Source organism: Schistocerca cancellata, chromosome 3 (assembly GCF_023864275.1).
Source record: "Schistocerca cancellata isolate TAMUIC-IGC-003103 chromosome 3, iqSchCanc2.1, whole genome shotgun sequence".
Taxonomy (NCBI): domain Eukaryota; kingdom Metazoa; phylum Arthropoda; class Insecta; order Orthoptera; family Acrididae; genus Schistocerca; species Schistocerca cancellata.
The window spans coordinates 630,617,477-630,643,463 of NC_064628.1; the positions used below are offsets into that span (position 1 = coordinate 630,617,477).

The 25,987-nt window shown below is 43.6% G+C and overlaps 1 protein-coding gene across 2 annotated transcripts in view; it reads right to left on the reverse strand.

Annotated features, from left to right (window-relative positions):
• The window catches only part of LOC126175556 (condensin complex subunit 3), a 186,706-nt gene that overhangs the window by 65,002 nt on the left and 95,717 nt on the right, over window positions 1–25,987 (reverse strand). For both annotated transcript variants that reach the window (XM_049922405.1, XM_049922406.1), the window contains 3 exons: window positions 24,412–24,573; window positions 2,275–2,415; window positions 1,287–1,397 (listed from right to left, as the gene is read on the reverse strand). In XM_049922405.1, coding sequence (XP_049778362.1) covers window positions 1,287–1,397; window positions 2,275–2,415; window positions 24,412–24,573 — 414 coding nt within the window. The remainder of the gene's footprint in view (window positions 1–1,286; window positions 1,398–2,274; window positions 2,416–24,411; window positions 24,574–25,987) is intronic.

The following is a 25,987-nucleotide window of genomic DNA, read 5'->3' on the forward strand; positions in this document are numbered from 1 at the left end:
AATTCACTTGATAGCTCCCGGCCACAGAAATCCGTTTTGTTTTCATTCGACTTCGGAGCTGTACACGAAGAGAAGCAGCGAAATCACTTAACGTAAACACGTGTCACGTGGAGGTTAACCCCCTCCCCACTACAACTCTGTGCAAGCATGAATCTGGCAGCTAGGGCGCGCGAGAAAAATTTTTCTCGTTTGCAACTGGCTGCTTGCTGCTGCTACCGATACATCTAACAGCAAATCTTCAAGTAGCGGGAGAAGGTACTGCAAGCATACGCGAGTCAAATGCGCATGCACACAGACCGCTGGCAATTGGTCAAACGAACCTAATGTGAACAGTTGTGACGTCATGCTCATAGCAAGCAGTTTACTGTTACGAAGAATTACAGTCTGCGCCCTACGGTCTTTGACATATTTTTGCTATTTGCAAACGCTTGTGCGTGCACGGTTTTTTGTTGTTGTAAATTGCACATTTCCTTTGTCACTAAAGTTTTATTTTTTCCCCTCTCGTTTATATTTTATTGCTGCAGTATCATTCTCCAGCAGCAGGGTACAATAACATTCTTTGCTAGAGAATTAATTCTGCAGCCAAAATTTAAAAAAAATTAACTGAAAGCTAAAACAATGAAAAATTCCCGGAATTCTGAAAAATTCCCGGGTTTTTCCCGGTTTTCTCCCGGATGAAAAAATTCCCGGGTTTTTCCCGGATTTCCCGGTTGTCCCGGGTCGTATACACCCTGATTAGGATAACACCATCACAGTCGTACACAAGAATCACCACAACTTTAGACTGTTCCATTCGGACCATCAACAGAACAGGCTCTGCTAACGGTATACTACGCCTTCCGCATCACTGGCAACAGGTTCTACAGAACGTTGGTGACTACTCTGAAGGACAGTAACTGGTGCAAACATGTAACTCCTTTGTATCAATTGTGAATAAATAGTTGCCATTATTTAAGTTCCAACCCTTGTAATTTTTTGTTAAATAGACAAATGGATACAACACTTCTGGGGGTAGTGCTAACTTGCTACTCCATTCTAGAATCCCATCTGCTTTACAAATAAAACAAAATTCATGACCACCCATTCAATTTCATTAACTTTTCATTACTTTTATGACCAGCAGTCATCTCATGACCTGTAGGTTCTGTGGTTATCGACACCTGGTCTATCCACTGCTCAAATCTGCTTCATACCACTATATTTCAGTTAGGATTTTTACCCATCATATTAAATTCAATCAAAATATTTTAAAAATTAGGTGTAGCAATTTGGGAAAATTAACATACATTGAAATAAAACATGAAGAGATTCATGTACTTTTTAGCAAGTTCTACATCCCATAGAGAATATAAAGCCAAAGTACGAATCCTTGCATTCAGGACTTCCACATCTGGTACCTGAAATAAAGAAAGAAACACAATGTTTGAAATTTTCTTTGTAAGCCTACAAAGTAATAGTTAATGAATACGTAACAAAATATGAGAGACAACTGATACTAAAAGACATGTGAAAGAGGGGCAGGAATCTTTAAAACATGAAATCAGTACAGACTGCTCTTCTCCACTACATTTGTTGGGGTCATTTTATACCATGTGCGTCTCACAAATTCATTACATAATTTTTTACGTTTTATCTTGTTGTTTGAATTTATTTCCAAACAGAATGATATCAGTGGAACAATAAATGGGGTAATAATTGCACTATACTGACATCAAGTTATATTTTAGAGAAACCACAGCAGTTTGTTCAGGATTTGAACCTGGATCCTTCTGTATACAAATTAAAAAGTTAACCAGTGTTACTCACTCAGCTCAAACACTGCAGTAAAGAAATGGAACTCAGTTGGAAAATTAGATGACTAGCTCTTACTCTGTAACATGATATTTGGTCAAACACACAGGACCCACCTTGCAGAGTGTTATCTGTTCTTAATTTACTCCACTCTCTGAAAGTAATGCAGCGAGTGTTTTATTTGCTTATCACCTCCTTAAATAACTGAGCCCCAAAATTTATGTACTGCCCTGTGCTACTCTCAGTAAACTACAACTAACATTAAGGCATTTAAACAGATGTGTCTAATCAATTAAGCAACACTAACAAGATATCAAACTACTGACCATATAAAGAAAACTCTTATCATCATGCACCATTTCCTTTACTAGGGAAACAAGTTATTATCTCTTCCATTTACCTATTCAATTCTAAGCGCTTACCAAAAATAAATTACTGTCACAAAATCAAAATACAGAATGAAAAATTATTGTGATGCAATACCTCTAAATTGTTTAAAACAAAATTGTCCAGCAGACTGCGTAGCTGTGGTGTCAGGCCAGTTACATCTGGAGACTGCATCATTTCTGACACAATTGTTAAACACTTTGTGAGTGTGAAAGGATCATTTTTCACTTGGCGTACCTGAAAACATTAAAAATGTTCTTTGGCTGATCTTCAGCAGTTTATGAGGAATTTAAAATTACTGTATGTTCAAACAAATGATGACAAAACCATTTTCCACAAATTGACAGGTGGAGGGGGAAAAAAGAAAAAAAATCTGTTATAGATGTTCAATTAACATTATACACAAATCCAGTCTGAATCACAGTGACCACAAGTTAAATGTTAAAACCAAGATAATTTTGAAGATAGAATAATTTCTTTTAAGAAGTATCTAGTTTTCCTTTCTCATTCTCTAAAAATAATTGTTTGTGATCCTTCTACACGACAATTTTAATTTTGGAAATATGTATTAAATGTCAAAACATGTATTACATTACATATCAACCAAGCAAAGTCCTCTTGGTCTTACTTGCAATACAGTATTTTTATACTGTAATTTTTCATGAGCATAAAATTCACTGGTGTTAAGTCTCATACAATTTCAAATTACCCTTATTTTTTTGTGCAATAATTCAACCTTATTAGCTGAACAGAAAATCTTCGTCCAAACTACATGAATGACAACAGTCAATCACATTTTGAAAGAACATCTGCCTACAAATTTTACAATTTCTAGAACAACACACTTGCATTTTATCAAATGGTATCAGCAACTGCTTTGAACATATTCCCCGAAAAGCTATTCATAGAATTTTTTACTTATAATATATGATGCAGCAATCCCACCAAGGCCACTGTCCTTTGCCCTGTTTTTCTATCTGTTTCAATGTTATAATGTGAAGATGGTTCATGAGAGACACTGTTTCTCATACTAATGGTGTTTGCTACATTCAGATTACTGCATTTGCTTTGTCACAAATTTTCATTAACTTTTATCTATGATTCATACTGATATATTATTTCGAGTAGCAACATAGCCGGCCAGCTTAGAGTAACAACAAGAAAAGGCTAGAAATCAATTTGGTAATCATATAATTTAATCTTGCTTCTCATAGTGCTACTGTTCAGTTTTACATGAAATACCACGTCGTCATATCTTCAAAAGCAATTTGAGTAGTCATTTCCATAGGTTTCACATACTCCAATGGTTTACAAAATTCTTGAGAGATTTTGCAACAAACTGTGTGAGGGTCCTGTTCTGCATATTTCTTTATAACTGAAATCTTCACTTGAGAGATTCACTTCTTGACTCCCATTTCAGACTACATTTCCAAATTTAAGTCACTTAATGCCTCCATTCTGGAAGCTCATTCCATTACTTGAGTTTAAACTTCCCGTAAATGAAATATCCCTTTTGAGGTACCAAGGATTTCAATGATAAACTCTACAAATAAGATTACTGCTTATTTATTAATATCAACATGAAGCTGAATTGAGCTCTGATTGGTACTCGAGGTCTTAGAGAAGAATACTAACTGGAAGAAAAAATATCATTGTATCAAAATTACTTTCAATCAGAGTGACTCTTAGTTCATCATTCTCTCTCTCTCTCTCTCTCTCTCTCTCTCTCTCTCTCTCTCTCTTTCTCACAGCCCAAACCTTTCGTTGAACTTAAAAGGATTTGGGGAAGCCTGGTATCACTCATGTTTGCTTTGTTTTAGGGTGCAAAAACAACTGGGGTCAGTGCGCCCAAGTCAAAACTATAGAACTCTAAGACAGAGAGGAGTTGAAAAACAACTACATGTCAGACCCCACTCATATAATAGAAGACAGCTAAAAATAAGCACGTGGAAAAAGGGCTCAAAAAGACACCATACTGAAATGGAGGTCTAAAACTAAAACTTAAATGGCCTTCGCCATACCCAACCGGGAACGTAAAACATCAAAAAATGGACAGTTCATCAGTAAGTAGCGGACAGTTAAAACTTGGGCACAATGTGTACAAAGTGGTGGGTAGCGCCAATTAGCAAATAACGATGGCTAAAAAGGCAGTGCCCAATACGCAGCTGAGTTAAAATACCCCCTCCCGGCAAGAGGTCGTTTTAGCCGCTGGGAGAGGCTTAATCAGCTGGAGCTTATTCCCATCGAGGGAGAACAATTGGCGATGCTAAAGGGACACCCATCTCCTAACAGGCAGTAACAAAATGATCATTGGAGGGAATATAGGTACTCGCAGGCTGCGGTACTAGGACCGCAGCTTTGGCAGCAGCTTCATTTCCTGGCAGACCGACATAACCAGGAACTCACAGAAACATCACCCTGGCTCCACCAAGATGAGTAGTTGACATTTTTCCTGGACCCGCTGCATTAAGAGATGGGCGGCGTACAGTAAACATAGACAGTGAAGGGCACTGAGTGAGACTGACCAGAGGACACAATTGAAAAAGGCAGTGTCGCTGGATGTACTCTGTGGCCTGATACGAGGTGAAGAGCTCTGCTGTAAATACTGAGGAGTGTGCCGGAAGCCGATATCTAAAGACATGGGTGCCAATGACAAAGGCACACCTGACCCCACAGTCAATCCAAGAGCCATCAGTGTACACTAAGGTACTATCGTGAAGTTCCATGCGAAGGTTGCGAAACTGAAGGAAACAGACTGAGGCTGGAGTAGTGTACTTAGGAAGCAAATGATGGCCAAGGTTACCACAGGCCGATTCATGAACCCAAGGCGGCGAAGGGTTCACACCCACCGGAAACGTTGCAGGTAGTGCGAACTTTATTTGCTGTAGCAAGTGCCAAAAGCAGACTCCAGCAGGTAACAGATAAGAAGGACCAGCCCCATACTGACGATCAAAGGAATCATCAAAGGAGGAGGAATAGGATGGGTGGCCAAGCGCGGCAGACAAACGGCGTGCATACATGCTGAGGAGAAAGTCACGACAGTAGGACTGTGGAAGTTCAGCAGCTTCAGTATACAGACTCACAACTGGGCTGGTGTAAATGGCACCTGTGGCCAAATGGATGCCACGGTGCTGGATAGTGTTGAGACAGTGTAAAAGGGATGGGCGTGCAGACACATAAACAAAGGACCCTTAGTCGAGTTTTGAACAGACAAGGCGCTGGTACAAACGGAGGACAGTGGTTCAATCAGCACCCCAGGAAGTACCATTGAGGACATGTAGGACATTGAGACCAAAGTGCCTGGTCACTGGTCCCGTGTTCCTGTTAAAATAATCATACTGTGGAAAGAAGAAAACAAACGAGACGCAGAGCACAATACCGTAAGGAAGGAAATATGAAAATAACGACAGAAAGGCAACAAACACTATAAAGAACAAAAGAGGACAAGAAAACCACAGAGAGATGGAAGAAAGAGGTAGAAGAGATTAAAACAAGAAAGCATATTACCATGGCTGACTGAAAATAAGGACAAACAACACGTGCTAAAACTTAGATCAAATGATAAAACTCACCCTCATGAATAAAACATAAGACTAAAGAAGCTGCTATTGAGGCATTGTCACCCAACAATGAATGTAGGGTGCTGGGAAAGTTAAAAGTCCACCGCAGAGCAGCGGAAAGTGGGTGGTCCAGCAAGAGGTGGATGACCGTGAGTTGTGAGCCACAGCGACACTGAAGTGGGTCCTCAGAGGAGGTAACCCTGTATTAGCTATGTATGGCCATTGCGAGCTGACAAAGGACAACCGATTCCCTGCAAGAAGCCCACAGGGAAGACTTCACACATTCGCAGTCTCCTTAATGACACGCACTTTGTTGTGCTTACATTCCATTCTGTCTCCCAAAGCCGAAAAACTTTGCAGCGTAAGACAGAACGCAGGTCAGTTTCAGAGATGTCCATCTCCAGAAGTGGTTTCCACATAGCTTGCTTGGCCAGCCTGTCAGCAAGATCGTTACCTGGGATTCCGAAATCTCCTGGAGTCCACACAAACACCACTGAAGGACTGGGTCGTTCCAGAGCAGATATGGAATCCTGGATGGTCGCTACCAAATTAGGGTGAAGGTAGCACTGGTCGATAGCTTGTAAGCTGCTCAGGGAGTCAGAACAGAGAAGAAACGACCCATCAGGACAGGAACGGATGTACTGAAGTGCACGAGAGAAGCCTGCAAGCTCTGCAGTGAATACACACCAGCCAGTGGGCAAGGAATGCTGTTCAATATTGCCTCTGTGGACATAGGCGAAGCCAACATTACCATCAGCCATCGAGCCATCAGTGTAAACAACTTCAGAGCCCCGGAACACATCAAGAATTGAGAGGAAATGACAGCGGAGAGTTGCAGGGTTAACGGAGTCCTTAGGGCCATACAAAGGGTCCATATGAAGCTTTGGATGAGGTGTACATCATGGAGGTGCACATGAAGGGACCTCAAATAGAGGTGGTAAGGGGAAGGACTCCAGTTCAGACAGAACGCGAACTGCAATTGTTAGCCCAAACTGGGCCACCATTGCGGGAGATGAACTGCTGCAGGTGGGAAAAGGAGATGTTAATTCGGATGCTCAAGAGAACTACGAATGTGTGCAACATAACTGGCGAGCAGTTGTGAACATCGGATCTGCGATGGAGGGTCTCCGGACCCACCAGGACACTGGTCACCGGACTCATTCTAAAAGCTCCTGTCACTAGGCTAACACCACAGTGCTGCACCGGGTTGAGTAAACAACACCGAGAGCACTGCCAAACCGTAAACCAGACTCCCATAGTCAAGGCGGGTTTGAACAAGGGCTCTGTAGAGCTGCAACAGCGTAGAGTGATCTGCATTCCTGTTGGTGATGTGCAGGCAGAAGAGGGCATTGAGATGCTGCCAGCAATTCCGCTTAAGCTGACGAAGATGAGATAGCCAAGTGAATCGGGTGTCTAAAACCAGTCCTAAGAATTGATATGTTTCCACTACAGTGAGTGGATCATCATTAAGGTAAAGTTCAGGATCAACGGTGCGATGCCGACATAAGTGCAAGACATCCGACTTCGTGGCTGAAAACTGGAAGCCATCGGCTACAGCCCATGACTGCACCTTGTGAATGGCTCCCTGCAGGTGCTATTCAGCATGACCAGTACTGGAGGAGCTGTACAACACGTTGAAGTCATCCGCATACAGAGAAGGTGAGACCGACAGCCCTACAGCTGCTGCTAGATCGATAATAGCCACTAAAAATAGGGACACACTCAATAAGGAGTCCGGCAGACCGCCATTCTCCTGAATACGGGTGGCACCAACTTGGACACTGAAAGTACAGAGCGACAGGAAGTTTTGGATAAAAATGGGGAGGGGGCCCCAGAGACCCCACTCAAGCAAGGACACGACATCGCCAGGTCATGTCATATGCTTTACACAAGTCATAAAAGATGGCGACCAGATGTTGGCATCTGGAAAATGCTGTTCAGACTCGAGGGACAAGATTATCAGTGGTAGAGCGACCCTGGTGGAAGCCGCCCTGACATGGAGCCAGTAAGCCACATGACTCCAGTACCCAACCCAACTGCCGACACATCATACATTCCAGCAGCTTACAAAGAATGTTGGTGAGGCTGATGGGCTGATAACTATCCACATCAAGCGGGTTTTTACCAGGTTTGAGCACAGGAATGATGGTGTTCTCCCTCCACTGCGATGGATAGACACCATCGCACTAGATCCGGTAGAAGGTGGTGGTGGTGGTGGTGGTGGTGGTGAGATTAACGCCTGTAGTCAGACGAGACATGTTCAATCGTTTGACTATGGATCCAATTCGGCCCAGGAGCTGTGTCGGGGCAATGTGCATGGGTGCTGAGGAGCTCCAATTCCGTAAATGTGGCGTTATAGGGCTCACTGTGGCTTGCAGTGAACAAGAGGACTTTCCTTTCCATCCGCCGTTTGAAGGTGCGGAAGGCTGGGGGGTAGTTATCCAACACAGAAGCTCGAGCACAGTGGTCAGCAAAGTGCTTGGCAATCGCATTTGCGTCCGTAGATAACAAGCCATGCCAGGGGCATGTGTTGGGGTCTGGTACCCAAAGAGACATCTGATCTTCATCCAGACTTGGTAAGGTGATGTATGGTACCCAAAAAGACATCTAATATTCATCCAGACTTGGTAAGGTGATGTATGGTACCCAAAAAGACATCCAATATTCATCCAGACTTGGGAAGGTGATGTATGGCAACCAATGGTCGACAGGTACCTCTACCAAGACTCCTGTTTCGGTCGTTTTATAAGCTGGCGAATGCGGGCACGGAGCTACTTAAAGGCTATTAGGTGCTCCAGGGAAAGGTGCCGGTTATGTCGCTGTAGATCTCGCTGACACACTTTAATTACCTCAGAGACCACCAAGGGACTGTCTTTCACTGGGGGCACCCTAAAGAAGGGATTGCGTTTCCCGCCGCAGAAACAATCATTGTAGTGACCTGCTCAATCACAACATCGATGGCACCACGTGGGGAAGATTGAATGGTGACAGCAAAGGTGAAGGCTACACAATCTGCCTTGTTTAAAGCCCATCTGGGTAGGCGTACGTGGGCATGATGGCAAGGGGAGTGACAGGAAGATGGGGAAGTGGACACTACCACACAGGTAGTCATGATGGGAGAAGGCCAGAACTGCAGACCGAGAGATCAATGGCCGAATATTTGCCATGTACCACACTGAAATGTGTGTGGGCACCTATATTTAAGAGGCAAAGGCCGAGGCCGAGGTGGGACAACAAATTTTCGACATCACACTTTGGGACATCTCTACCTCGGCCAGTAAGCACAGTGCCACCTCACAAGAGGTTATGAGAGTTAAAATGGCCCACAAGCAATAAAGGTTTAGGTTGTTGATCAATCAGTGCAGCCAATATGTTCAGGGGTACTGACCATCTAGAGGGAGATATATGTTGCAAACAGTTATTTCCTGTGTCGTCTGTATCCTGACAGCCACAGCTTCAAGAGGAGTTTGAAGGGGCACAGGTTCACTACATACTGAATTCAGGACATAGATGCAAACTCCACCTGACACACTATTATATTCGCTACGATTCTTCTAATATCACCTGTAGCTGCGAAGGGCAGAGGTCCGCATTGCCAGGAACCACGTTTTCTGGAGGGCAACACAGAAAGCAGGTGTAAGCTCAACAATTGCTGTAGTTCAGCCAGGTGGTGGAAAAAACCACCGCAATTCCACTGAAGGATAACATGATTAGGAGGCTGGGAAGGCAGGGAACATTCAAAGAGGCAGTTTACGCCTCAGGGTCACCTGCTGCCACCAATTTATTACCTGAGCAGTCTATAACCATTGTGTCCGAGCATCTGGTGAGATCTAGGTCCTCAGCAGACACCAAAATCTCCACCTCATCCTCAGACACAGAGCTTGTAGGTAGCAGTGGTGGAGGAGCCACCGCAATTCCCTTGGTCTTGGGGGGTCTTCTTTCTGGATTTCTCTCACTGCTCCTTGGGTTTCTCTGGCTGAGAGGGCTTCACTGATTCAGCCTACAACCGGCTGCTTTTGGGCGCTTCAGTCACTGGCAGGTGTCATCTTTCCCACTAGTAGAAACCTGGGAAGGGAGTGACCCAAGGGACCCCTTTCTAGTGAGAGGAGCAAAAGAAGACTGACGCTTCTCTGACTGAGAAGTGGGGACTGGTGTCCACGATGGTTTGAGAGGGGGGGGGGGGGGGGGGGGGGGGCAGTGCTCCCGAGGTAGGTGGTGCGGAAGCCACAGAGAGAGAGAGGAAAGTGCCCCCACCCCCATCATCAAGGGGGCAGGTGTAGTCTTCCAGCTGTGAGATGTGACTGGAGTTGTCGGAACTGATGGGGCTAGAACTGTTGTAGCAGCAGTGTAAGTCAATGTCATACATACAGGATGTAGGCACTCAAATTTCCTTTTAGCTTCAGTGTAAGTCAGCCAGTCAAGGGTCTTGTATTCCATTATTTTCCTTTCTTTCCAGAGAATCCTGAAGTCAGGCGAGTGAGACGAATGGTGCTCTCTGCAGTTGACACAGATGGGAAGTGTGGCACAGGGAGTATTGGGATGTGAAGGACATCCGCAATCCAGACAAGTGATGCTGGAAGTACAGCGTTAAGACATATAGCCAAACTTCCAGCACTGCATCGGGGGAGGGATATACGGCTTTATATCACAGCAGTAGACCATTCTCTTGGCCTTCTCGGGTAATGTGTCACCCTCGAAGGCCAAGATGAAGGCACCGGTGGCAACCTGATTATCCCCTCGGACCCCAGTGCACGCGCCGGACGAAATGAACACCCAGTCGCTCTAAATTGGCACACAGCTCATCGTGAGGCTGCAAAAGAAGGTCCCTACGAAATATGATGCCCTGCATCATGTTTAAGCTCTTATGGGGCATGATGGAAACAGAAACACCCCCCCCCCCTCCCCCATCCACCACAGTTTGTTATAGGCAAGTAGAGCCCATGACTGGGCAGATGATGCTGTTTTGATCAAGGACGATCCAGATCACATTTTGGACAATCTCTCCATCTCCCCAAACTTACCCTCTAATTGCTCAACAAAAAACTGAAACTTCATTGTCATGAAAGATTCCCCATCAGCTCTCGGTCATACAAGGTACCAGGGCGAATAAGACACGCTGCCATTCTTAGCCTGGCGTTCCTCCCATGCTGTGGCCAGCAAGGGGAATGACTTGGGGTCATACTTCTGTGCACTGAATTGAGCCTGTGAATGCTTAGAGACTGCTGGTGTTTGGCCACCAGCAAGTGATGACTTAATACACTTCATGGCATGTCATCTGCCCTGATGCAACCCACTCCGACCAGGGCCCCTATCTACGGGCGCCAACCAGCTTCAGCAAAGGCCACCTGGCGGGATGGCCATTGCCGGGAGTTCTGATGCCCCAGGGGATGGGCATCTACTCCTTGGCATATGTGGGGAGTTAACAGTGGAGGCATCAGCGGAGCGATTCCTGTGTGGTCGGGGGCTACAACCAACAGGGTACATGGCGGCCCCCACCACAATGGACTGGCTACTGTTTATTTTGTTTTGCTTCAGGGTGCAAAAATCAACTGGGGTGATATGTGCCCAAGTCAAAACTATAGAATATGAACACAGAGAGGAGTTAAACAACTATAAGTCAGTCCCAATGGATAGAATAGGTGAAGCTAAAAACAGCCACATGGAAAAGGGGTTAAAAAAATTGTGGAAATGGAGGTCCAAAACTAAAAACTAAATGGCCTTCATCACATTGCTTCGGCGATTAGAAACTAAAATGCAGTCGACAGTCCGCACGTCATTTGCTAAAACGGCTGCTAAATCAGATGGCAAACCCAAACTGAATTGCAAATTGTTAAAAAAAAAAAGGGCATTCCAGCAGGAAATGGCAGGCAGCTAAAATTTGAGCGCAATGTGTACAAATTGGTGCAGTAGTGCCATTTAGCAAATGACAATGGCTGAAAAGGCAGTGCCCAATATGCAGCGAAGTTAAAATAATCTCCTCCCAGTGGGATGGCCGAGAGGAGGTTGTCCAAGTTGCTGGGAGAGGCTTAAAGATCCGAAGCTTATTCCTGTGAAGGGAGGATCATTGGTGATGCCAAAGGGACACTACTTCCTGACAGACAGCAATGCAGAGATCATCGGAGGGAATATCAGACCAACATGACCAGAGACCCACAGAAACATGACATTCGCTCCACGAAGAGTGAGGAAGTGACAGTTCTCCTGGACCTGCTGCACTAGGGGATCAGCAGTGTACAGCACACACAGACTTTGGAGGGCACTGTGAGAGTCTGAGGAGAGGACACAATTGGAAAGACTGTGTCGCCGAATGTACTCTGTGGCCTGATACAAGGCGAAGAGCTCAGCTGTAAATACTGAGGAGTGTGCTGGAAGCAGATATCTAAAGACACTGGTGCCAATGACAAAGGCACACCCGACCTCATGATCTGCTCAAGTGCCATCAGCATAGACAAAGGTACTATCATGAAGTTCCATGTGAAGGTCGTGAACCTGGGGTGATAGACTGAAGCTGGAGTAGTGTCCTTCAAAAGTGAATGAAGGCCAAGGTTAATGTGGGCCGCTTCACAAAGCCTAGATGGTGAAGGGTACACACCCACCAAGTAAGTTTCAGGTGGTGTTAAGCTAAGCCGCCGTAGCAAGTGGCAAAAGTGGACTCCAGGAGATAACAGAAGAGGGACGAGCCCCATACTGATGATCAAATGAATCATCAAAGGAGGAGGCATAGGAGGGGTGGCCACGCTTGGCAGACAAACGGCATGCATACCTGCTGAGGAGAAATCACAGCGGTAGGATAGTGGTAGTTCAGCAGCTTCAGCATACAAACTCTCAACCAGGCTGGTGTAAAAGGTGTCCATGGCCAAATGGATGCCATGATGGTGCATAGCGCTGAGACAGCGTAAGAGGGATGGACGTGCAGGCGCATAAACAAAGCACCCAGTCAAGTTTCGAACGGACAAGGGACCAGTACAAACCGAGGAGGGTGGTTCAATCGGCACCCTAGGAAGTACCATTGAGGACACGTAGGAGACTAAGGGAGTGCAGGGCTGCCAGGTAAGACACATGGGAGGACTAAGAGTGTTTCTTATTGAGCATGAGCCTCAGAAATTTCAATAGTTTCAATGAGTGGAAGGGCAACAGGCCCAAGATGTAAAGATGGTGGGAAAAACCACTTGCATCGCCAGAAATTCGTACAGATGCTTTTGTCAGTGGAAAAGTGAAAGCCATTGTCATGCTCCAGGAGTAAAGACAAACAACACACCGCTGAAGAAGCCGCTCAGTGAGACAGGTCTTTGGAGAATTGCAATAGATGGCAAAATTGTCAACAAAAAGGGAGCCAGAGATGCTCAGTGGGAGACATGCATGATAGGGTTAACGGCGATAGCAAAGAGGAAGACACTCAGGAAGGAACCATGAGGCTCACCGTTTTCCTGTATAAATGTGTCCAACATGGTAGAACCTACACACCCCGAAAACTCAATCTTTTACAAATGCGGAGAGTACAGAGGATACCAGTTCGCCAGCAGGAGTCATAGGCCTTCTCCAAATTGAAAAACGCAGCCACAGTCTGGGATTTCCACAGAAAAGTATTCATGACGTGGGTGGACAAAGTAACGAGATGTTCAACTGCAGCACGCTGTGCTTGAAATCCACACAGTGCAGTGGTCAGTAAATTGTGAGACTTGAGCCACCATACCAGCCAGGCACGAATCATGCGTTCCATCACCTTGCAAATGCAGCTGGTAAGAGAGATGGGGCAGTAGCTAGAAGGAAGGTTTTTGTTCTTACCGGGCTTAGGTATGGCTGTGACTGTGGCTTCACAACAGCCTCCAGGAAATGTGCCCTCTACCCAGATGCGGTTGTACATGTTAAGCAGAAAGAGCTTGCCTGCAGGAGAAAGGTGCTAAATGTGGATGGCGTCCGGCCCTGGGGCGGAGGATCGGGATGAACTGAGAGCATAATCAAGGTTCCTCATAGTAAAGGCGGCATTCTATCACTCATGATTCGGAGAAGGGAAGGCAAGACAAGGGTATCGCCCGAGTGTCCTCTGCTCGTTTCTGATGGAGGAAGGCAGGTTGATAGTGGGAAGAGCTCGAAACTTCCGCAAAATGGTGGTCCAAGGTGTTGGAGATAGCAATAGGGTCCATGATAACATCGTCTGTTACTGTGACGCTGGAAATGGGGGAATGGATCTTGGTCCCAGAGAGCCATCAGAGGTTGGCCCACATGACAGAGGAAGTGGTGGAAATGTTAAAAGAACTAGTCAATGAAATCCAATTAGCTCGTTTGCTATCCCAAAGAGTACGATGACACTTTGCATGCATCTGTTTATAATGAATGCCGTTTGCCAGCGTAGCGTGGAGGTTAAAATCGTGGAGACGTCTCTGTACGCAAATTGTGGTAAAGAGGAAGTGTGAGGAATGGAACGTTCTGCAGCAGTAAGGATAACGCTGGTGTGAGAGTCCACCTGATCATCACAACTGGTGAAATCTTGTTCTTTGAAGGAGGAGTAAAGCTGCCAGTCAGCCTTAGTAAGCTGCTATTTGGATGTGCACGCGGTAGGGGTTGGAGTCAGCAAATAGAGGGCACACGGGAAATGGTTGCTCGATTAGGTGCCAGAAGGAATGGACCACTCAAGATGATTGGCAAGCTGGGCAGTGCAAAAGGATAGGTCCAAATGGGAATAGGTGTGCAAGGTGTAAGAAAGGAAAGTGGGTGTTTCAGTGCTAAGGCAGAAGAGGTTAAGCAGGCTAAGGTGGTCAGCCAAGAGGGCACCTCTCCAACAGGTCCTGAGAGAACCCCAAAGGGGATGATGCACATTAAAGTCACAGAGCAGCGAAAATGGGGGAGATAGGTGCCCAATAAGCAGAAGGAATTCTGTCCTGGTGACATCAAATGACGGAGGTGGGGAAAGAAAAGTTGAACTGCGACAGCTTGAAGATGGGTAGTCAGGGAGAATGTCCACCTGTATGAGCAGCATGACGCCCCCATGAGATGGAATGCCAACCTCAGGGGGAAGGTGGAAACAAATTGGGAAGTAATGTGAAAGCTCAAAGTGGTCATGAGGGTGCAATCTCATTTCCTGAAGGCAGAGTACAAGAGGATGCTACGATGCTAAAAGCAGCCGTAAATCCTCTTTGTGGGACCAAAGGCCTCAAACATTCCATTTGAGGACAGTCATGATGAGGAAGAGGTGTAGGAGGTGTGAACTCAGCGGCCGCTGATTGACAGCCGGTGCAGAGTCGCTACTACAGAGCACCAAAGGAGGAGGATCTTGCTCCATGGGGTCCACAGAAGCATTAGTGTGATTGTGCAGTTGGTCTGTGGAGTCCAACACTGAAAAACGGTTGGTGGTGTGCCCTGGAAATACGGATACCAGGTGGGCTAGGTGTCAGACACGTGGGCTGGCCTTCAAGAGCACACAGGGAGGAAGAACAAAAAGAGGAACCTCAAATGTCAAAGTGGAGGAACGAGAGGAGGAGAGAAATTAAGAAACAAAAAGAGAGCAAAAAACGAAGGTGAGATTGTTCGTACGTCAGTGACAGAACGCAGAACATTCCCAATAATACCCCAGACATGTTACACAAGGGAGGGGAAAAATAATAGCAAGAGGACAGACAAGCATCACGGAACGGAAAAAAAATGCTGCAAAGGCTGGAGCATCGTGGTAGCCAAGCACTAACTCGCCAACGTGTGTGTGTGTGTGTGTGTGTGTGTGTGTGTGTGTGTGTGTGTGCGTGTGTGCGCGTGCGTGCGTGTGTGCGCGTGCGTGCGTGTGTGCGCGTGCGTGCGTGTGTGCGCGTGCGTGCGTGTGTGCGCGTGCGTGCGTGTGTGCGCGTGCGTGCGTGTGTGCGCGTGCGTGCGTGTGTGCGCGTGCGTGCGTGTGTCGGGGTGGGGGGTTGGGACTCACAAATGGTAAACATGGCCTAACCATCTCTGTTGATGAGCAACAATGGTCGCTTCATGCTGTTTAGATGCACTTTCTCAATAACTTAAGTGTCAGTCACGTAGTCCTCCCACTTAATATTCAAGATTTGTCAAATTTTCTGTTGGTGCGCACATTTGATTTTTATAATATCACTGTGACAGAGAGACCAAGTTCCACAGACGTAAAAGGATGTGGAAATCATGACAGCTCCATACACTGCAAGTTTGGTATGCAGCTTTAGGTCTTTATAACTTGCACTTTTCTCACATGACATACTGAAAGCTTTGGATCGCGGAAATCATGACAGCTCCATACACTGCAAGTTTGGTATGCAGCTTTAGGTCTTTATAACTTGCACTTTTCTCACATGACATACTGAAAGCTTTGGATCGCGGCAACCAGGTGGATGCAGTGTTTCTTGATTTTTGAAAAGCATCTGACTCAGTACCGCACCCATATGCTTACTGTCAAAAGAAAGATCATATGGAGTACCAAGTGAAATTTGTGAGTGGATTCAGGACTTTTTGGTACGGAGGACACAGCATTTTATCTTGGATGGAGTGTCATCCTCAGATGTAGAAGTAAGTTCAAGTGTGCCCCAGGGAAGAGTGTTGAGACTCTTCCTGTTCATGTTATATTAATGAGACTGCAGACAATATTAGTAGTAAAATCAGGCCTTTTGCAGATGATGCAGTTATCTATGACTAAGTACTATATCTATAATGAAGTATCTGAGAGAAGCTGCGTAAATATTCAGTCGGATCTTGATAAGATTTCAATGTGGTACAGAGATTGGCAACTCGCTCTAAATGTTCACAAATGTAAAATTCTGCACTTCACAAAACGAAAAAATGTAGTATCCTATGACTATAATATCAATAAGTCACTGTTTGAATTGGCCAACTCATAACAATTCCTGGCTGTAAGAAAATGTAACAATACAAAACAGAATGATCTCACAGGTTCAGATGTGGGTAAAGCATGTAGTAACCTTCGGTTTGTTGGTAGAGTACTGGGGAAGTGCAATCAGTCTACAAAAGGGATTGTATACAAGTCACTCATGCGGCCAGCTCTAGAATGTGTGTGGGACCTGTACTAAATAGGACTAACAGAACATACTGAACATTTACAGAGAAGGGTAGCACAAACGGTCAGAGGTTTGTTTAATCCCTGGGAGATTGTCACAGTGATACTAAAGGAACTAAACTGGAGGACTCTTGAAGATAGATATGAACTATCCCGAGAAAGTCTATCAAAGTTTCAGGAACTGGCTTTAAATGATTATTCTAGGGACATACTACAACTCCCTATGTATCACTCACACAGGGATCATGAGGATAAGATTAGACTAATTACTGCACCCACAGAGGCATTCGAACAATCATTCTTCCCACACTCCATATGTGAATGGAACAGGAAGAAACCCTAATAACTGGTACAAGGGGACGTACCCTCACCCATGCACCTCACGATGGTTTGCAAAGTACAGGTGTAGATGTAGAAGAGTCTGTACAGTAATCGTCAGAACATGTGGGCAGCCCTAATTATTTCATCAACGTCCTGTTTGCAAGAATACCATTTAGATAAGATGCTTTAAAGAGATATGAAAAGAGATCAACCCATTCCAGTGTTGTGTCTAAGATGGAGATATTTAACACAAGAAGTGTTAATCCTGGGGCAGGTTGCAGCAGTAACATGGTTTTTCTCGCCATTGAATTTTTTGATATAGTGTAGTTCTGTTACCAGGGTAATCTGAGTACATCTTTGTGAATGAACTCTTGCCAGATTGAAGAGATTTCCATCAAAATGAAACTGTCCCATGCCTTGGTTGTTCACAGACGATTTATACAGCCTGGCAGCCACATGCAATGCAAAGTTATTGGGAATGAAACCGATGCAGAGTTACTGATACATACTTCTCCAGAAATGTCAACATGAATATCTTGAACCAATTCTACACTGCATTCAGGACATCTGACATGTCTCAGTACCTCCCATGTGGCAAATCTAGCTAGTGAATTGAATGCTTTTTCCAGGTCATAAAAAACTAAATATAGAAGCTTCAGCTGTTCATTGCTTTTCCCCTGGCATTGTCTAGCATAGATCGTATATGTTGTGCCTCTGAAGATTCGGAAACCACATTGAGATCCAAGCCAAAAACATCTCTGATATAATTTGGAGCCAATTTAATAGAATTCTTGTGAGAATTTTACCTGCAATTGACAATAGCAATACACATGTGCTACAATTGCCTTTCTTGAAGACAGTGATGATGGTAGTATTCTTCAAGTTATGGTAGCATTCTTCATGGGCATCAGATATTTCTTAAGTTTCCCAAATGAAGAGGATGAGTGTAAAAAAAAAAAAGCCTAGTATTCAGGTGTATATTACCCTTTTGTATCAGCTCCAGAGGGTTGTTATCCAGACCATGAGCCTTTCTTGTTCTAAGTTGATTGAGTTGTTTGGTAAAGTCTCTGCATGTGGGTGGAACTGCCATCCATGATTGTTGGGGTTGCTGAGAGCAATGGCATAACGAGGTCCTCGGCAACACTGGAGGCACGATTTAGAACTGCGTCAGCTATTCCTGATTTCTCTAATTTGTGTCAGACATTTTCCTTGTAATGTGATTTTTTTCACAATAGAAGACAGATCTTGGAGAAAGGATAGATTGACTTCTCATTTGGCACTGATCAGAAGCGTAATTTCTTCATTATTTTTATCAAACCATCTGTATTTTTTTCTTTCACAATGCCAACTGTTTCCTCATCTGAATCAGTAATTGCCTTCTGAAGCTGGCTCAATTCTGACTTCCACTATTAGTGTTCACTAGATGAACAGCCAGCTTATTTGAGATTGCATTTTTGTCATCTGTAGCAGTGGATTTAATGTGCAGTTTAGAAGTACTGAATGCCTGTCGGGGCAGCTTGTGGATGGACCTTCTTGGTTTGTAACAAATTGAAATCCTCAACTGGTAAAAAAAGTTAGCTTATGATCTGTCCAGCGGCCATTGACATTTCTTGTGGTCCTTGTGACAAGGAAAACTGTTTTATTACATTGTGTGGTGGTGACATAGTCAAGGATGTGCCAGTGCTTCAAGTGGGGATGCATACAAGTGGTCTTGTAAATACTCAGGCATGCAGAACTGGGTGTTAGTAATAATGAGTACATGTTCAGCACATGGATCAAGGAGCAAAACACTATTGGCACTGCAGCTGCCAAGTCCTTGTGTCCCCATCACTCTACTCTGTAACTCTCATCCTTTACCAACTCTGCTCTTGAAATCATTAAGTGGTAACAGTCCCCCCAAGGTCAGAGCACACAAAATGAGTGTTATAAATTAATTTCCAGAGAGGGGGATTTGGGGGTCCCTTCCAGAAGATAGCAATATCTATATTCATTCAGCTAAGGTCATGGGTGATAAGCACTACTGTTCTCTTTGGCCTGCTTGTGTTTTTCAAATCAATTAAGATTCAACACCCTAGGTTCCTATTATCAGAGTTCTGGTAATCTTCATCTTTCGATAACACAAAGGGTGGCCCACTGGATGTGGCTTCCCAGCTGGTTGACAGTATAACTACCGATGGTTAGTCCACAGTTTCTAGGACCTTCCTAAATTAGAGAAGGCAGTGATGATCTTACAAAGGCCTGCCCAAACACAGTTGCAGCACTGAATTCCTGAGTCTTCACAGGGTCTCAGAAAGACAATTTTCATACATCTGCTGCCAAAATGCAAATTCAAATTAGAGGTTTCCAGTCTCACCTGAAAATCTGCCTCCAGCGTCCTTAAGCCATCACTGTTGGACTCAAATTGAAAATGTGACAGAAGAAAAAATTGCCACAGGCAGAATTTTGTTTTAGGTAAGTTTGCAAGTAAGTGATCCACACACTATTATCACAGAATTATACTCTTTGGCTCAAATGAAATAAACGTGCTGGTTCTAGTAATGTTACTCCAACAGTGTCACAGACTCTAAATGCCATTTAGTTGTGCCTCCACACCCAATCTGACTGGCATGATCTCATCCGCCTCCGTTACCAATGAGAACCACGAAAAGGAAGTTCCTCCTCTGTCCGTTTTGTCCTTGGGCCAAAAACACATGGTTGCTTCCTTTGTAAGGATATGAAACAAAATTATAATATAGGCTTAGTCATGGGTAAACCACTTTCGTTGGTAGAATGCTGTGGTAATGTGATCAGTCCACAAAGGAGATTACTACCCATCCTAGAATTGTTCAAGTGTGTGGGACCCATACCAAGTAGGACTAATAGGGGAACTGAACTTACATGGAGAAGGGCAGCATGAATGGCCATAGGTTTGTTTGACCCTTGGGAGGGTGTCACAAAAATGCTGAAGAAACTTAACTGGCAGACTCTTTAAGATAACTTCCTGGCAGATTAAAACTGTGTGCCAGACTGAGACTAACTCGGGACCTTTGCTTTTCGTGGGCAAGTGCTCTATTAACTGAGCTCCCCAAGCATGACTCACAACCCATCCTCACAAATTCAATATCCTTTCTTTCAGGAGTGCTAGTTCTGCAAGGTTTGCAGAAGAGCTTCTGTGAAGTTTGGAAGTTAGGAGACGAGGTACTGGTATAGTTGAATCTGTGAGGACGGGTCGTGAGTCATGCTTGGGTAGCTCAGTTGGTAGAGCACTTGCCCACGAAAGGCAAAGATCCCGAAGCGGGGGAAAGAAAGAAAGAAAATCCCAATAATTCCAGATGTGAAGAGGAAAATTGTCTTGATCCAAAGCTTCCAGTATGTCATGATGGAAAACTGCGTGTTGTTTCACATGATCGATATTTTTGGAATCCACACTGGCTGGCATGGAGGTCATTCTGTTAAAAAAAACCTGATTATGTTTGAGCTCAGGATATGTTCTAAAGTTCTAAAACATATCGATCTCATAATTGTGGATCACTTCTACTACCCTCCTTGAAGATGGGTGTGACCTGTGCTTCCTTCCAACTACTGCCACTTTTTTTGAGGGATCTACGACAGATTATAGTTAGAAGATGGGCTAACTCAGTCGCAAATTCAATAGACTGATAGGGATTCCATTGAGCCCTGGAGATTTGTTCAATGTTAACAATGTCAACTGCCTCTCAACACCATTGTCATTAATACTTATTTCTCTCATTTTTTTCAGTGGTACAAGGATGAAAATGGGGTTGGAAACAGAGATAAGCATTTCAGCTTAAGCATTGCTATCCTCAGTTTCAGTTTCTGCCTCATTCGCTTGGGAATGGACATTAACTTTGGTGCCACTAACAGCATTTACATGTAGCCAGAATTGCTTTGGGTTTTGTGAAAGATCATTTGACAATTTTTGCTACGGTACTCCATGAAGGCTCCATGCACTGCCCTCTCGACAACCAACCGTGTTTCATTCAGCATATCTCCAGCTATTATGCGGTAGGAAGAGATGGACAGAGAGAAGGGGCAGGAGCACGTGAAGACAGGGTCTGACTGTGATGGTGGTGGTGGTGGACAGAGAATGGGGATCAGATTGAACAGACCGGGAGAGTAGAACGTATAACCAATTTCTACACATATTAGAAATGTGTGATTTCTTTTTTCTTTCCTTTCCATTTAAGCAGACAACCACAGCAAAGTGTGGCTGAGTACAGCTAGTTCACTTTAAAATAAAATGCCATTTGCTTTGTACTGTTGCATTTAGTTCCAAACTACTCTCAAGGTTTCCTCAGCACTTACTGAGGTTTAACTTACTTATTTGAGCATCACTAACTCTCTCTCCCTCTCTCTCTACACTCTACTCTCTACACTTATTTACATAAGAGTTTCACCAGTAATATTCACAGTAGCTATATTCATTGCTTAACAAGGCATCAAAATTATAAATTTAGAAGATATTCTTAAAAAATTAGGAACAGATCTCATAACATGGTACCTTACTCATAATTAATAAACAGACCTCCACATTTTACCAGCGCAAAGCATTTTCTTTCTTTAATGATTACTAGAGTTCTAGAATAAATATTTTTGTTATCAGAGATATACATCCAGAATTCTACTATACTATTACTTCTGTATCAAATTTCCAGTCTCACCACTGTGTGGTAATAGCCATAAATTCAGAAGGGGAACTGGGGATTGGGTCAATATAATTTTGCTAACTTATATTTTAGAGCCAGTAATGGGGGATAGGGGGAAGGGAGGTTGTTACATCATGGCATCAGCATTACCGAATGTCTCTTATCATTGTCTGATACATCTCAATGCAGTGACAGATGCATCGGTATGAGGCATTGATTAACCTACTCAATGTTTTTTACTTTTCCCTTTTTGCCACCTGTCACATTTAGATTTCGTCCATGCCAAATTTATTTATTTGTTTATTTCCATTAACCACTACACAACCAGGATAAAGTGTTAATTACAACTGCACTGACTATCTCAGCAGGAGATCCAGGTTTAAATACCAGTCCAGCACACATCTTCACTTGCTGCCGCCGATTCCGCAAGAAGTCCTGATCAGCCACCCTCCCCCTTCAATTTATATAACTGAATAAATACTGCAACTGAATAAATATTGCAACTGAACTGTATGAAGAACATTGTGTTAACAATGATAGGACTGGTTTTAGAACTGACAAATCAGAAAGAACAAAACCGTTCAAATAACTCTTACATCTACCATAGCTTGAATGAAGTTGTTGCTTGGAAGTGAAAATTCATAACAAGTCAGAAACATTGACATTCGTAACAACTATCTGCTGGGTAAGTATATGACAAATGGTTCAAATGGCTCTAAGCACTATGGGACTTAACATCTGAGGTCATCAGTCCCCTAGACTTAGAACTACTGAAACCTAACTAACCCAAGGACATTACACACATCCATGCCCAAGGCAGGATTCGAACCTACGATTGTAGCAGCAGCGCGGTTCCGGACTGAAGCACATAGAACCGCTCTGCCACAGGGGCCGGTGAGTATATGACCAGTGACTTGGATTTATACTCAACATTGTAGCACGTATGCATTGTACCATGACAAACACTGGTTATTGTTATCTGAAAGACACTGATCAGAGAGGAATTTAATTCATTTATGCTATTTAAAGAAAAGATCTCTCTCTGTTGAAATCACAATACTTTACATTCACTCAAGTAATTCCAAGAATATCTGTGCAAGGGGATTAGTTTCATGTGCAACACCAGCTACCTGACTGCTTCAGAGAATGTTGTTGTTTCACATACTTTTTGCTACTGAGCAAAGAAGCTGCAGGTGCTTTTCAGTAAGCCATGATGTACACCAAGTGCACACACTCTTAGCAAAGAGCAGGCTGTTAAAGGTATGAGCATAAGGAGTAAGTTCACAGATATGTGAATGGCTCGAAGACTACTTCAATAATAGAACCCACTATGTTGTACTCGACAGCGAGTGTTCATCAGAGACACAACTATCATTACTTGGCAGACAGAATGGGCAGCAATCTGCGGTTGTTTGCTGATAAAGCCATAGTGTATGGTAAGGTGTCGAAGTTGAGTGAAAGTGACTGTAGGAAGGAAGATGCAAGGCGACTTATACAAAATTTCCAGTTGGTGTGATGAATGGCAGGTAGCCCTAAATGTGGAAAAATTTAAGTAAATACTAATGAGTAGGAAGAAGAAACCTGTAATGTTCGGATACAGTATTACCAGCATCCTGTTTGACACAGTCAAGTCATTTAAATATCTGGGTTCAAAAATGGTTCAAATGGCTCTGAGCACTATGGGACTTAGCATCTGTGGTCATCAGTCCCCTAGAACTTAGAACGTCTTAAACCTAACTAACCTAAGGACATCACACACATCCATGCCTGAGGCAGGATTCGAACCTGCGACCGTAGCAGAAATATCTGGGCACAACATTGCAAAGCAATATGAGGTGGAACGAACATGTTAAAACTGAGGTAAGGAAGGCAAATGGCTGACTCTGGTTTATTGGGAGAATTTTAGGAAAGAGTGGTTCACCTGTAAAGGAGACCAAATATAGGACACTGGTGTGACCTATTCTTGAGTACCGCTCACTGAGAAAATTTAGAGAACCGGTATTTGAAGCTGACTGTCAAACAATTCTACTGCCACCAACATACACTGCGTTTAAGGACCACGACTATAAGATACAAAAAAATTAGGGTTCATATGGAGGCCTACAGACAGTTGTTTGTCCCTCACTCTATTTGCAAGGGAAACAGGAGGTGCAATGACAAGCAGTGGTATAGTGTACCCTCCGCCACACACCATACGGTGGCTTGCGGAGTATCTATGTAGATGTAGACGCATGTCAAACGAACACTGTACTGCAAGCGGCTCATACCATCTTTATTTTTGTAAGAGTGGTCCTATTTTGTACTACTATGGCGAAGTCAACTGGTGTGTTCAAGGTCCAGCTTACATTTTTTGTGTTTCATGACAGATGGATTATATATCCAGTTACTGTTGTGTCCACTTTCCATTTTATATGGCTATATGACAGATGAGTTTCATATCCAGCTACTTTTACACCTCAAAAGGGTGAAATGCATCATTGACAATAAATAATTTCGCAACCAAGACTGTTTTTCTTTTATAAAAATATTATGTTGAAATAAATTACAACTGCCTGATCCGCATGTGGAGAATAGTGTAAACACTTGGTACTCTAGCACTTTCATGAACTAAAAGCAAAGTACTGTCTGCAACTCTCATAGTAATGTAGAAATATAAATTAGTGTTTTTCATTACATCATATGCAGTAGTGCTCACCTCTTGGGTCAGTACATCAGGTTGTGATGTAAGTTCAGCTATTCTTTTCTCTAATGCCTGAATCTCTGGTTTCATAGCTTCAGCTTCCATGAAATCCTGTCTCTTGATTGCCTCTTCTTGAATTTCCCGTTGCTCATAAAGTTTAACACACAGTTCTGCTCTCTGTGGAAATAATCAGTAGTAGTAGTAGTAGTAGTAGTAGTAGTAGTAGTAGTACCAAGCAATTAACAGTGAAATGAGTACTGCAATAAGTAGCCATCTGAGTAAACTCCCAATATTTAGCTGTTTATATACTTTCCGGGATGCGAGGTCGTGGTCCAAGAACTTTTCTGCTCCTTACGTTTCGTCCAGGACTGCGCTGGACTTCCTCAGAGGCGCTGCTCCGCTGAGTCTTGCCGACTCTGAGTCGGCAAGACTCAGCGGAGCAGCGCCTCTGAGGAAGTCCAGCGCAGTCCTGGACGAAACGTAAGGAGCAGAAAAGTTCTTGGACCACGACCTCGCATCCCGGAAAGTATATAAACAGCCATGTCAACCGGTCGTGAAAGCCTTCATTCTACAATCCCAATATTTAGTTTAAAAGTAGAGAGTAAATTACACACATTAATACAGTACTCATTACAAGCAAAGTAAACTAAAGTGATTAATATGACATCCAAACACAGGTGTATCATTGTTGCGAGCGCACGCACGCACGCGCGCACACACACACACACACACACACACACACACACACACACACACACACACACACACGAGAAGAGAGAAAACGGGGAGGACTGCATAACTGTCACTTTGTCACAACGATTTTGAAATTTCGTACACAGTTAACTTTAGTCACTCAAGCATTACTAAGTTGAGAGACTGGCCTATATATAGCCAATTGTCAACTCCAAGAAAGCTATGATCAATGAAAATTTAAGAATAAACTATTACTGCTATCTTCAATGTTGAAAAATTATCTTGACCAGTATTCACATTTTGACAGTAAAATTTACAGTAATAATGTTATTACAATCTTCTGATGAAATCAATGGAAGATGCTCCAAAAAGTTTGGAATTTTGTACCCATTCACATAAGCGACAACATAGTATGAAACAAAAATGGTGTGAAAACTCTGTTGTTACAAAGTCATGGGAAGTCCCACCATTTTATTCATCTGTGATCACAGCCTTCCTTCCAGACAAAGCAACTTATAATATTTCAGCAGATAATTCTGATCAATTCTCAGCACCTACTTTAAAAGTAAACTCAACGTGTAAGCATAAGACAGCATATTGTTAAGGGACTATATAATGATGCTTTCGACACATTATTCATGAAAACCTCAAAAATAGAGAAGTACAGAAAACTTAACTACAATAGCCATATTAACAATCAACAAACCAGAATATATATGGTGATCCTCAGTGTCATCTGCTAAATGTGCAGTATTTTATGAATTATGTAGAGATTACTTAAATAACAGATACAAAGTTCATTATGAGTTTGTTAATTTAGTGTGAAAGCGCACAGAAGTCATCAGCATCTTCCAATGGGAGACCTAGAGTAAGTCACAAAGTGCTATTTCGTTTAGCT